Consider the following 14868-nt stretch of genomic DNA (forward strand, 5'->3'; position numbering starts at 1 on the left):
ACCTATATTTATGCTTAAATTGATAAATCATAGGCCTATTTTGGTACATTATCCATACATATAATGTATTTAACTTGTTTATATTAATGTTCTTGTTATTTGTATTTTTTATTCGTTCTTTCTCTTTTCAACTTTTTTTACTACTATAAATGGATAAGAAATACTATTTTTATGGAGTTAAAAGGGTAAATATTATCATAAGTGATGAGAAATACCACTTTTATGGAGTTAAGGAGGTAAATAGAATATTCGATGAGTTGAGGGGGTAAAAATTTCATCAATGGTGTACAACTTTTGCCCCATTTCACACTTTGGTGTACAACCTTCATTTTATCTCACTAATATGTATGAAGTTATAGGTGACTCCCACTTTGATGTACAACATGTGAAATATTTATCTATATTATTTGATTGACCCGTTATATTTAAATTTAAAATTTGACAAGTTAAAATGCATATTATCAATAAATAATTATAAGGGATAAGGTACCAAAGTACCAAAATAGTTTATAGTTTTTTTTGAGAAGTATCAATTTAGATTTCACGTATAAAATAACATCAATATAGCCTTAATGTTTAAAAAATGGTACCAATTTAGGTCTCGATAACGGAACGTGACACGTCATTCATATTACTCCGTTAAGTTCTGATTTCTTTCTCCACGTACAATTGATAGAACTTAACGGAGTAATATGAATGACGTGTCACGTTCCGTTGTCGATGCCTAAATTGGTACATTTTTTAAACATTAAACTATAGTGGTTCTATTTTGTACGTAGAGCATAAATTGATACTTTCCCAAAAACCATAGACATATTTTAATACCTTATCACTTATTATAAAAGTTAATATATTATTTTAAAAATTTAAAGAGTTAATAAATAATTGTAAATAAGTTCAAGAATAGATGTGACAAAAATACACACGATCTGATTACACGAGACGAAATCGACATGCAATTTTAGTATTTGAGTTTAACTTAGCAGGTAATGTATCATTTTAGGTTGACATGAAATTGTAATGTAAATTTTTGGATTGAGTTAGGGTTGACATGCTAAATCGAAAACGATACGAATATTTAATACTATTGTTATATTTTCTCATACTTTTATACGTCAGTTTATTATTAATAATAATAAAATTATAATTATTACTTGCAAATATGAATCGAAAATCCTAAATTATTATAAACACATTACATGATCCCCTAACACGATATTAGCAGAATTTTCGATAACATATTAATCTAAAAATGATATAAAATATTTAAAAATAGTATTATATTTTCTTATATTGTTAAAAGTTATCATTAACATATATTCATAATAAAATTACATTTAACTCGAAAACATGATACAAAAATGATACTAACCCATACAAGTTAACACGATTGTAACACAAAAGGCTTTAGATTGGATTTGAGTTTATTTTTTTTAACACGATTCCAAAAATAATACGATACGAACATAACTCAAACCCGATAATTACCAGAAGCTATTGAAAAGAAAATTGGTAGTGTCCGTATAAACAAAGTAGCCTCTAATATAATATTCACTCCGGTCCACAATAGAAGTCTTTTAAGGTTAATGCACACTAATTAAGAAATGCAATTAATTTTAAGTAAAAGACTTTGTTACCCTTGTAATAATTGTATCCACTTGTAACTTTATCTATTCCCAAGATAAAAAGTCAACTTAAATATGAGTATATTTGATAAAAGTAAATTAATGTGCATAGATTTAAACAAAATGTCATGTATTGTGGAACAAAAAAAACTCTCTAGAAAAACTTCTATTGTGGACCGGAGGAGTATTAAGCTTCTGTTTCTCATCAAAAAAACAAAAAATCTTCTGTTTAAAAAAAGTTTGAAAAAGAGAGACTTTTCTTTCTTTAATTAATTAAAAAAAAAGAGGGAGACTTTTCTAATTCAAAAGAAAATGCCATGTCAGCGAAATAAGATGGTGGAAGATGATGAGATGGCAAAACATGAGATGAAGTGTCAAAATTCAATTTTTCCAACTCTGCGCGTTTAACTACCAAAAAGAAATAATAAGTTAATAACAACTTAAAAAAGGGTCAAATTGGAGCAGCCAAAAAAAAAATGGAAAAATTGCAAAATTGGATCAAATATGAGACTTGTTTACATATTTAATCCATTTACTTAACCTACTATATATATATATAGATTATATTTGTGTGACTTTTTCAAAATATCCTTACCTTTTCCATCTTTCCCTTTCCCTCTTCTGGTTAGGCTGATTCCCATACCTTTAATCTTCATCTCTTCCTTTAAATTGTCTGAAATCTGCACTATTTCTCCACATCACCATGTATTTCTCTTCTTCATCTTTTCATCTCTTGATTCTCCACCTTCCTAATCCTAGAAAACGAAGTCATGATTCTTCATCTTCCTGTTCATGTTCATTGGTTTCTTTCTTCTTGTGACCATCGAAGAAATTGTGATTCTACGTTATTTTCATCGTTTTTCTCAGTTTATCATATTATTATTTTTGAAAAATGTAAGTATATACTATTTTCTCTATGTTTTTTTTTTCCAGAAATTCACCTAACGTATGCTGTTTTCGCGAATGTCTGCGAGGAAAAAGAACCTAAAAAGTATCGATTTAACTTCGCGAAACGATGATTACGTGAAGTCTGACTTTATCCTCGCAGACTTCACGTAATCATCGTTTCGCGAAGTTAAATCGATAAATTTCTCCCCGCAGATTTCGCGAAATCATCGTTTCGCGAAGTTAAATCATCCTCTTCCTTGCACATTCGCATACTTCGCGAATCCTCATTTCGCGAAGCTAAATCTTCATTTTTTCTGCCTAACACGATTAAATTTTTCTGAAGATGGTTGAATATATAACATCCCGCAAGAAGGCGGTGTCCTCCGATGCAGATGAGATGACTTTCCTTCTGATATAGGGAAAAATTCCCACCAAGATTGGTCACATTCACTTCTGTTAGGAGTTTATTACGATAATCTTATTGTGTGCCATGAGAAATATCCATCCCAACAGGGCTGAACTTCCAATACAGAGAGAAATTTTCGTCCAGATTTGTCACGTTCGCTTTGAAATGATTTGTTAGGAGTTTATTGTGGCAATTTTATTGTAAATTTTGATAATGTTATGATTTTAATATTGGAATCGCTTGTTGTTGTGCCTTTTTTTTGTTGTGATATACCACTTTGCAAATTTTATTAAAAACACATTCAGATTTTACTAATTAAAATCATCAACTAAACCAACCATTAGCTTCGTATACTTCGCGAAATCATCGATTTCGTAAAGTCTGATGGGAGGGAGGGAGGTGCACTATAAAATTACAAATATTTTAAAGGTATTTTGAAAAATTCGCATAAATATAATCTAGATAGGTAGTAGGTTGAGTAAATATATTAAATATGTAAATGAATATCATTTTTACCCAATTTTATAATTTTCTCTTAAAAAAAATATAGAGATGGCCATTGGCCTGGCCTGGGTCATTCAGTCAGAGATTCTATTTCCACCTACTGTTTGGACACGCTAACCAAACTCTTCCCCCACCTCACCTCTATATCTTCCCTGTGTCTTCCCTTCTTTTTCTCCAATTACCCATTCTCACCTAACTTCTACTTTCTCTTTTCGCTCCATTACCCAGATCTTTGATTTAATCGCTTCCTCTTCTATTTCTCCCAATTTCACTTCCCAGGTATGTGCTTTCATCAATGTTGTTACATTTTACACTTTCTTTGATTTTGTTGCTATATTCTTAGCACCCTTTTGACTTTACACTTATTCGCATCTGCTCGGATGATTCTGTTTTTCAATTTTTGAGTGTTGCAATGATAACTTGTTGCCTAAATTCATTCTTCATTTGCTGATCTGGTTCTTCAATGTTATCCACTTTGCAATTTGTTCTTAGATTTCGTGATTTGAGTTTTGCATGATCTTACTCGCCAATCTGGTGGTGGATTATACCAGATTTGAACAAGTTAACCATTTCTATTTTGCTTTTTCTTCTCTAAATTGATGGATTTCATTTCAGATTCCTGTGTGTCCATTAGTAACAATTGAACGTCATCTAAGTTAGAACTTACAGTTAGCCATGAAATTAAGTTTGTCCATTTAAAAATTTATGATTCTAGTAATAACAAGGAAAGTAACAGTGTTTTATTATTATTACTATTATTATTGCTTCCAAAATTAGATTGTGAGGATAACAAATTTTCTGTCTTTATTTTCATTAGTATATTTACTATATTAGTTTGAAAAGTATAGTTGTTTAATCAGATCAAACTCAAGATGTAAAGCGACATCCATATATCCCTCAAATGTGTATATAAACAGCTTCTACTATGACTCCCTACCAGTAAGCTTCTTGTATTGTTAGAAATAGCGATGAACATTTCCTCCTGATACTGGGATTCCAAAAATTTTACCCAACTTTTCCCTTTGGGTTAGGCCTGAGGGAATTGATTCTATTTGACATATAAATTGTAGAAAAATTTAATCACATCTAGATTTCAAGATTTCTAATATTCGCCTTCCATGTGATATTCAGACATTTTGATTTTCCTGTATATAAACATAAATACAAATTCTTCCTATTCTATTCTGTTTCTATGTCATTCATTCCTTACTCTATCATATCATCACATTGAATACAAATGGTACCATGGAAATCGTCATTTTAGACTATATGATGATGCTTAAGACTATTTTTGTTGAAAAGGAATGAGCATTTAGTATTTAATGCCTGTTTTGTTCTCCTTATAGTACTTCCTTTTTGTTGTTTTACTCGAAACAGTATATATAGCATTGTTTTGGTTAGTAGTGACATTAAGTTTGTTCATTTAAAAATTTGAGATTCTAGTAACAAAGTAACAGTGTTTTTTATTCTTGGCTCTAAAAATAGATTGTGAGAATAGTAAATTTTATGCCTTTGTTTTCATTAGTATGTTAGTTTCTAAAGTATAGTCGTTTAATCAGATCAAAACTGAAGATGTAATTGTCATCCAGAAATCCGTCAAATGTGTATATAAATAGCTTCTACTATGACTCTCTACCAGTAAGCTTCTTATACTGCCAGAAACAGCAATGAACATTTCCTCCTGAATGGGGTTCCGAAGCAATTTTTTACCCCCTTTTTTCCCATTGGGGAACTGATTGTATTTTGACATATAAATTGTACAAAAATATAATCACATTTAGCTTTCAAGATTTCCAATCTTCTCTTTCCATGTGATATTCAGCATTTTGTTTTTCCTATATATAAACATACATGCAAATTCTTCCTATTCTATTCTGTTTCTGTGTCATTCCTTACTCTATCGTCACATTGAATACAAATTGTAGTATTGTACCATGAAAAATGTCATTTCTAGACTATACGATGATGCCTAGGGCTATTTTATTGAAAGAAAGAGCATTTAGTATTTAGTGGGATGTGGAACCCGTGGCCATTTCCTAGGATCTGGAATGAATATGTAGAGACCTACTCATCAGTTACAGTAGTACTAGTGGCCTACTAAGTCATTATCTGTCTGTAGTGTTCCCTTCACAGATCAATTGCAGTAATTTTCTTTTTCTGGTGTTTGTTTATTTTTCCTGATATTGGTTAAGATTCCTATGCAGCCGACCCCGAATCATTTCGGGACTAAGGCTTTGTTGTTGTTGTTGGTTAAGATTCCTATGCAACTCTCATTGTTCACATTCAGTGTCATTCTGCAAAACTTGAATTTATTTTGTTAGTTTAAGACTTTAAGTTCAAAAGTCCATATGGATGCTTAAATGCTTGACTTCTGCACTAATTTCCTGTGATTTATCTAATTAGAGATTTTATTCGACAGGCAAAGGTATGGCTGCACCTCCAGAACCAACAAGAATAGGCCTTGCAGGTCTGGCTGTCATGGGCCAGAATCTTGCCCTTAATATTGCAGACAAAGGCTTCCCCATTTCTGTTTATAACAGGACTACCTCCAAAGTTGATGAGACTGTTGAAAGAGCTAAAAAAGAGGGTAATCTTCCTCTATATGGCTTCCATGATGCTGAGTCTTTTGTTCAGTCAATACAAAAGCCCCGTGTGATAATAATGCTAGTTAAGGCTGGGGCACCTGTTGATGCAACAATAAAGACCCTCACTGCCTACATGGAGAAAGGTGACTGTATCATCGATGGAGGGAATGAGTGGTACGAGAACACTGAGAGGAGAGAAAAGGCCATGGCTGAATTGGGCTTACTCTATTTGGGCATGGGAGTTTCTGGTGGTGAAGAGGGAGCACGAAATGGACCCTCTATGATGCCTGGAGGTTCTTTTGAAGCCTACAAGAACATTGAAGATATTCTTCTTAAAGTAGCAGCTCAAGTTCCTGACAGTGGTCCTTGTGTGACATATATCGGCGAAGGTGGATCTGGTAATTTTGTCAAGATGGTTCACAATGGAATTGAATATGGTGATATGCAGCTAATTGCAGAGGCTTATGATGTCCTAAAATCTGTTGGAAAGTTATCGAATGAGGAATTGAGAAATGTTTTCTCAGAATGGAACAAGGGAGAGCTTCTGAGCTTCTTGGTTGAGATCACGGCAGATATATTTGGAATTAAGGATGATAAGGGAGACGGGTATTTGGTTGACAAGGTTTTGGACAAAACCGGTATGAAGGGTACAGGTAAATGGACAGTACAGCAAGCTGCTGATCTATCAGTGGCAGCTCCTACAATTGCATCTTCCTTGGATGCAAGGTTCCTTAGTGGTCTGAAAGAAGAAAGAGTTGAAGCTGCTAAAGTCTTTAAAGCAGGTGGCTTTGACGATATTTTGAATGATCAAACGGTGGACAAACAGAAGCTAATTGATGATGTGAGACAAGCTCTTTATGCATCCAAGATTTGTAGTTATGCACAGGGGATGAATCTGATCCGTGCAAAGAGTATTGAGAAAGGATGGGGCTTGAAGTTGGGAGAATTGGCTAGGATTTGGAAGGGAGGCTGCATTATCCGGGCCGTGTTTTTAGACAGAATCAAGAAGGCTTATGATAGGAACAGTGATCTTGCTAATCTTCTTGTGGATCCAGAGTTCGCCAAGGAAATGATCGAGCGTCAATCTGCCTGGAGGAGAGTTGTATGTCTCGCTATCAACTCTGGTGTTAGCACTCCTGGTATGTCTTCCAGTCTTGCCTACTTCGACTCCTACCGAAGAGAAAGGTTGCCGGCAAATTTGGTGCAAGCTCAGCGTGATTACTTTGGTGCTCATACATATGAAAGAACTGATATTGAAGGATCTTACCACACTGAATGGTTCAAGATTGCAAAGCAGCTGAAGAATTAAAGTGTTGTTGTGAAGTGCCTAGATTAACCAGAACTCTGAATAAGCATAATAATTTTCTGCTCTGGATTTATACCGGGTAGAACTTGCACCAATCCTATTCGGTTACAATTTTTCTCAATCAAATTCATCAAAGCCAAATTATATAATCTAGGCATGTCTTACTCCTTGTTATGTTGTTGTGTCTATGTTTGTTAATTCTCCTGGTTTTTTCTCGATTAGATATGTATGGTTGACATTTGTATTGCTTAATACATTGAAATTTGAGCAAGAATTTTCTCGAAGTGTTAATTCTTATTATTCAGCTCTTTATCTTTACAACTCTCGTTTACATCCTGCAGCACATGCATTAAATTCTTTTCGCTGTCTTACATTTTGCCTTGTGTCAGATACTCTGGAAATATGCAATTTCCTAGGATAATGTATAAAATTAGCTAAGTTTATTGAGGTAAGGTTTTCGCTGTAGATGAAGCAATCTCATTTTCTGTTAATTTGGTTCTATGGTTGTGCCATCTAAACTTCACTAACATCCATGTGTAATCAAAGTTAGTGCTAATATTACATGGTTTTATACTTGAAGTTTAAATTTGTTCTCTTCCAATACTTGAAGTTTAAATTTGTTCTCTTCCAATAAACGTAGGATTAAATTTGTATCTTAGGTGGTTTGTATCTTAGGTGGCGTAGACGTGAAGCCAAATTAACGGGAAACAAACTTCTTCTGTTAGATCGGCTGTTAATGGAGTATGAAATTATTCAATCTACAAAACATTTAGTGCTAATGTTGCAAAGTTTTATCTGCATTAGGATATTGCATGTCATAAAAGCTGAGATGACCTTGGATAGTATCTACCAGAACTGGATCCATGTTTTATGATGAAAAGGGCCCGTTTCAGTTTTGCTTCTTGTTTTCAGTAGGAGAACAAATGTAAGTTTCCTAGAACATTCTTTCACACCAGCTGATTGTTTTTTATAAAATGGGGAAAGCAGGTATGACGATCCCTCTGATTCTAGGACTTTCTTTGGAATCTACTCCTAATCCATGTATTTGAATAATAGGAAGAATGAAATTAGATTCTTTAGAATGTTGTTGGACAGCACATAGTTGGAAGTTTCCAAGCTGTTGCATTTGCAGAATGTGAGTTATTTAGCTACTTACTCAAAATATTCTGTTATAGAAAAATGTATGTTTGTTCCTTTCCTTCCTTATGGTTGGCATTTGTCTTTCTATGCTCCTTCCCATCTTCTTTCCAGCACGAAATACTCTGTCCTTCCTTTCATATTCATTGCACACAACCACTCACACACTCACTCTACTAATAAATATTATATCTCTAAAACTTCAATATCCATCCATTTAGATCAAAATATCCATTTCCATGTTCATGTCTCTTTTTTTTAACAACAAAGAAAAATAGAACATGTGATATTGATCTTTCCAGCAAAGCACACTATGTTCGTTCATTCATTCTAACATGGTTACATGAAAATTGTGTGAATCATCTGTGATAGTTATTGCAGCATTGAAAACCCTTTAGTTGCTTCCTGATAATGAATGAATATACAATATACAATATACATGGTTCTAATTTCCTTTAAAACTGCAGGATTTTAGACCATGACCACCACCACCTATGAAGTTTTCAACAATAAAGAACCAAAAATAGAAAAATACATGATTGTGAAAAAATGTATCTGTGAAGTGGGATATTAGACTACTTGGTGTTTCTCTTGTTAGCAGTGAGCCTTGTGTTCTTGTCATTGCTGGTTCTATCATTCTTTTTCTCCTTCTTGTTTGGTTTTGTAGCAGAAGAAGAAAAAGGGTTGAAACTTTTGGACTTAGAGGGTGCTTTTGCAGCATGATCATCTTGATAACTCTCTTGTTTATGGTGATGATAGGGAGCGGAGGACGCATCGGAAGCCATGGAATCATCGCTGTCTTGGTCGTCTTTGCTATTAATGGGAAGCGGGTAGTGATAGTTTTCAATTACATCATAACTGCATTGATCTTCTTCTTGTTGTTTCATAGGAGAGGAAAGGTACATTGTCCATCCAGATTCAGTGCTGCTACATCCTTCTGTGCCTAACTGGTGTTTGGATGAATCCATTACAGAAGAAGAAAAGAGAGAAAGATGAGAAGAAGGAAGGAGATCCCTACAGAAGGAGAGCTAAATTGGTGTTTGAAAGCTTTATATATGTAATAAAACTAAAGGCAGAACAGTACAGCTTATCATAACTAACTACAAACTTGAGGTCATTAACACTTGCATTTTCAGTGTATTACACATGTCTATTGCCTATGTATTACACGTGCAATTACACACTGTCAATACAACAAACCTCACATTTTATAAAACAAAAACAAACCTCATATTTTATAAAACAAAAATAAAATTAAAGCAAATATTGAGGCCATTAATAATTGCTTACAGTTCTTTCCAAAGAAAGATAGTTATAAGTAATAACAGACAAACAGTAATTAATAACAATATCAAACACCAGAACGAAAAAATATATATCAACAACTAAACTTGTTCTAAGAGCATATTTGGTTGAGCTAGTGATACAGTAGAACCTCTATATAGGAATACTCTATATTAGAATAACCTCCTAATTGTTATATAAAAGTTTGGTCCCAAGTGCTGAGAGTCTTTGTTATACCAACCTCTATATAGGAATAACCTCCAAATTGTTATACAAATAGTCCGGTCCCAAGTGTATTCCTATATAGAGGTTATACTGTATCTATTATTTTATGTTGCCGGTATAACTTAGGAAATTTTCCTCTCCAAATAAATATCGTACATAAGTGGGGAATGCATTTTCATCTCAGTTCCTCGATTAGTTAGAGATTCCTCATCTCAGTGAGCTAGATGGGGACAAATTTATCCCTGTCCCCATCTCCACGGAGATCTCCATTTTCCGTTTACATATGTTCCAAAAACCTTATTCTCATTCCCTATTCCCCATTCTCCATGGAGAATCACCGTTTAGTAAAAGACTAAAACATTTAAGAAATAGTAGTTAATGATTTCAAGTATTAAGGAATCATCATTCTCAAATTTTCCAAACTGCAAAAAAGTAAAAATTGAGAACAACCAAACACCTGATTAAAATGTATTTTAATCATGAAAAAAATCAATTATCACAAAGAACAATTAGGAATTTTTATAGGGGATTAATTGCAGGGAGGGGATACCTTTCCCATCCCTATTATAGGAACAAAATTATACTCATCCCCGTTCTATGAAGATCCTTATCGGGAATTACTGTTTTCATCAGAGCGGGTCACCAAGGGGGACGGAGAATCCCTATCCCATTTACATTCCTACTATTTAGAGTGAAAAAACAAAAAGAATTAAACGGACACTAAAATAAAATGATAAATTAGGCTAAAAACAAAAGCTAAATTGTAGCTTTGCAGGAAAGGAATTGGGCCTTATTAATTGATTAGACAGTGAAGGATAAAGTGTCTATTGCAGAATTAGCCCAATACCACTTTAGAGCAACCTAATATACTAAAATTGCATAACAAAAAATGATGCAATTATTTGTAATAAATTAATAATGTAACCATAGAAAGTGCTTTTTTTTTTTGTTTTTGTGAAATGAAAAACTATGCATCTTCAGTTAATAAGATTTAAAATTAAAATTGCATTTATATATATGATAAATGTTAAATTTAAAATTATTTTGTTTTGTACTTAAAAACTAAATCCGCTCTACTCCGATAAGCATATTAAATTTATACCTTGTAATATTATTTATAAGAAAAAAGTTGTGACTCTATGAGGCTGGAAAAGGCAAAAGCAGTTGAATCTGGATAGAGAGATGGTTGTTATGTTATGTTATGTCTAAGTGAAGTGTTTTATGGAGAAAAAGAAGAGAAAGCCAACTGGTAATTGGACAAAACAAATAGTTCAAAACACACTGAACCAACTCAACTTGTTTGTGTTGTGGTGTGGTACCTTTTTTTCTGTTTTACATTTTATGTTATACTAAAGCTGGCTGCTGTCTTTTAGCTCATGACATCAGAATATTGCATTATTCATTTCAATCATATCATACATCACCACTTTCCTTCCTTTTCATTATCACTATTTTTAAATAGATTTACATCTTTCCTTTTATCGAACATCAAGTCAAGATGGCCGAGTTGGTCTAAGGCGCCAGTTTCAGGTACTGGTCCGAAAGGGCATGGGTTCGAATCCCATTCTTGACATTTTTTTTTTTTTTTTTTTTTCCTTTCTGTCTTACTCTGGTTCCAATTATGGTTGGTTTGTCATATATAGCAAAGCCTGAGCAGAGCAATCAGTAAAAGCAAATTCATTATTTAAAATCCTAATGGTATATATATATATGGTTTTCAAATTCATATAAGAAAAGCTGATATGAATTTTGAACTGCTATATCTGAAAAACTGGTAAAGCTTAAATTTGAGCTAAAATAAAAACAAGGGGAAAGTACGGAAAAAATGCTTGTGGTTTGCCCATTTTACAAATAGAGGCATGTGGTTTAAAAGTTTACAAATAAAGATTTGTGGTATGTTTTATTTACAAAACAAAGTATTACAATTACACAGTTAAGTTCTGATTACAATCAAATACATTTTTATCTTTAAAATTTTTTTCTTACATATCAGCATAACACAACCCCCGAAAAAAACAACTTTCTAAATCGAAAAAATCAATAATATGTTGGAATTTTACGTTTTTTTACTAAACTGACAGTTTATTAACTAAATTGATATTTAAGTTCATTTTACAGTTGCAATTTGATATTGGTATCTGTATTTTGTCAATATATATACAATGTAACCGAAAAAAATTCAAAAAATGCTCTTATTATCATCGATTACTTAAAAATGTTAATTTTAAATACTTTGTTTTATAAAAAAAACATACCACATACCTTTATTTGCAAATTTTTAAACCACGGACCTCTATTCGCAAACAAAGCAAACCACGAGCATTTTTTCGTACTTTACCCTAAAAACAAACCAAAATAATAGTTGAAGGGTCGAATTTACATGATTGTCTCAAATTGATCACTCAACTTCAATTTGTCTTAATAAAATCATTCAACTTTAAGTTTTGTCTCAATTAGGTCACTCCGGCGATTTCAATGGTTAAAATAGACCGAAACAATGACATGAATGACATATGAACATGAGTCAACTTAAATATATGATCAAAACGACACATGACATCCATTTATGCGCCATCTTGCAGGCACATGCCTGTTATTTTTATGGAAAAAAATTTATTTTTTTCCATAAAAATAACCAACATATGGTTGTCGTGCATCTGAGTTAACTTATGCTCACGTGTCATCCATGACATCATTTCGATCCATTTTAACCATTGAAATCACCGGAATGACCTAATTGAGACAAAACTCAAAGTTGAGTGATTTTATTGAGACAAATTGAAATTGAGTGACTATTTTGAAACAACTATGTAAATTCAGTGACCAACAGTACATTTAGCCCAAAGTCGAACGTTAACTAAAACAACAAAAAGGTGAATTTTGAGTCAAAGTAGATAGCATTTGTATACATATTACGGTAAGTTAAATACTATGAAACACTGACTCAGATGTGGATGCGGATGTGACAAACGACATTTTAAAATTCATATGAAACACGAGTATGGTGGGACACGACAAATTTCTATATAAATAATTATATATAAATAACATAAATAACATTTAAAAGTCATGATCACAAATAACATCCATTAGTCATTACTTATGAAACACCAACTCTTCCAGGGTTGTAATGGCCATGTTGGACTCGCCAGAAATAGGGACACGACCGGACTCGCAACGGACACAACAAAAATGTGTTCCGTACGTTTTTTTCCTTTTTAAAAAATTGGACACAACAGAGATACAGTTTCTCAAATAATTGGGTAAGGGCTGTTACATTAAAACTTATATGGTTTCATTTCTTGTGTATTAAAACTTAAAAAGACAAATATGAACAACAAAAATAATAGAGATGATGACTTAATTGGATTGAAACTTAAGACGATAAATGTGAACACCAAACATCTTGAATGTTTTTTTATGGGCTGTATGAAACACTGTTTCGGATGTTAACACAGTACAGATGCGTCAAATGACATTTAAAAAAAATGTGAGATACGTAGTTTAAAAATATATATAAAAAAAAAATTCAGGAAGTTTGTTGTTCATTTGTTGCGCTTTCCTATTCTCTTAAAGCCTTTGTCTGCACTTTGAATTAATAACCTTTTTCATTTGCCTCCATTCCAATTAAATCAGCACCAAATTCATTTCCGATGACATATCCTATGTTCCATCTGTTGGATTAAATAAAGAAGAATGAAGTGCAGGCTCACGGAAGCAACTATACACTCAAGTTTAGAAGATTATATCTTTCTCTCTTTTGTTATTTTCTGTTTTGGGTTTGTTAGAAGAAGAACATTCTAGAGGGAAGGTTAGTTACACAAATTAGATATTTTGTATAAATATCTACCTCTTGTAATCATTGTTTTCCTAACTTCAATAAACAAGATATTTTCATTTCCAATTTGTTCAAGATGGTATCAGAGCTTTTAGGTTGAGAAAATTTCTTGTTGAAACTCCATTTTTCTCCTTCTTAATTTTTCTTCCGATCATCTCTGTATGTGTGAGTGAATTCTGATTCTGATGAAGATGAGAGATCAAAGGAGTTTTGCTGAGGTTCTACAAACAGAGGAGACATGACAGACTAATTCCGGCAGCGGAGGAGGTGTCGGTGGCGGATCCCTAAATTCTGGAAATTCTGGATCCTTAGGCTAGAACGCATCTGGTAATGCTGATAATCCTGGATTAATTCTTGTTCATAATCCACTTAATGGCAAAAACTACATAACCTGGAAAAGATCTATGATCATTGCTTTGAATGCTAAAAGGAAATTCAATTTTGTTATAAAAGAAAGTGCTCCTAATGATATTGAATCTGTTGAATATGAGAAGTGGAAAGAAACTGATGCATTAGTATTTTCATGGCTGATAAATTCATTAACTAAAGATCTAGCTGAGAATCTTATGTTTGCTTCTACTGCTAAGCATATGGGAAGAAATTGAACTAAGATATACCGATTATATTCTATCTCAGGAGAGAGATTAGTCTTCTCAAACAAGGAAATCAAACTTTAGTTGAGTTTTTTAGCAAAGCTAAGAGGTTGTGGGATGAATTAACTGTTTTAAAGCCAGGTCTTAGTTGCAAATGTGGTGAAGCCAGGAAAGAAGCACAGAAGAATAGTGATGAAGAACAGTTAATGCAGTTTTTGAGTGGATTGAACCCCGAGTATGATCATATTAGAGATCAAATCTTGATCTCAGAACCTTTACCTAATGTCAACAAAGCTTTTTCAATGTTGTTGAACATCGAAAGACAAAGGGAAAATGCTGTAGATAATCAGTCCTCTTTGTTCATAATGCTGTCACTACTTCTAAAGATTTTGCAGGCACTAGTGAAGGCAAGAAGAAATTTGGCAAGAATAAGGCCAAAAATGATAAGCATTGTAGCCATTGCAACAAAGATGGACA

General features: G+C 33.0%; 1 protein-coding gene and 1 non-coding gene across 3 annotated transcripts; both read left to right on the forward strand.

Moving 5' to 3' along the window:
• Positions 1-3543: 3543 nt before the first annotated feature.
• On the forward strand, positions 3544-7598 carry LOC136207813 (6-phosphogluconate dehydrogenase, decarboxylating 2). Of its 2 annotated transcripts, XM_065998772.1 has the most exons (3): positions 3551-3702; positions 4983-5061; positions 5843-7598. In XM_065998772.1, exon 3 carries the CDS (start codon positions 5851-5853, stop codon positions 7315-7317), a length of 1467 nt encoding a protein of 488 aa, XP_065854844.1. In that variant the 5' UTR covers positions 3551-3702; positions 4983-5061; positions 5843-5850; the 3' UTR covers positions 7318-7598. The 2 variants fall into 2 exon arrangements, with proteins under 2 accessions (XP_065854843.1, XP_065854844.1); XM_065998771.1 differs by lacking the exon at positions 4983-5061 and having other exon boundaries at positions 3544-3702.
• A 3854-nt stretch (positions 7599-11452) lies between these two features.
• TRNAL-CAG (transfer RNA leucine (anticodon CAG)) lies at positions 11453-11533 on the forward strand. Its single transcript has one exon. It is a non-coding gene; the product is annotated as a tRNA-Leu (tRNA).
• Positions 11534-14868: the final 3335 nt, after the last annotated feature.

Source organism: Euphorbia lathyris, chromosome 1 (assembly GCF_963576675.1).
Source record: "Euphorbia lathyris chromosome 1, ddEupLath1.1, whole genome shotgun sequence".
Taxonomy (NCBI): domain Eukaryota; kingdom Viridiplantae; phylum Streptophyta; class Magnoliopsida; order Malpighiales; family Euphorbiaceae; genus Euphorbia; species Euphorbia lathyris.

Excerpts from the sequence above, each read along its gene's own strand:
- LOC136207813 (XM_065998771.1), top strand. The coding sequence starts at position 5,851 with ATGGCTGCACCTCCAGAACCAACAAGAATAGGCCTTGCAGGTCTGGCT.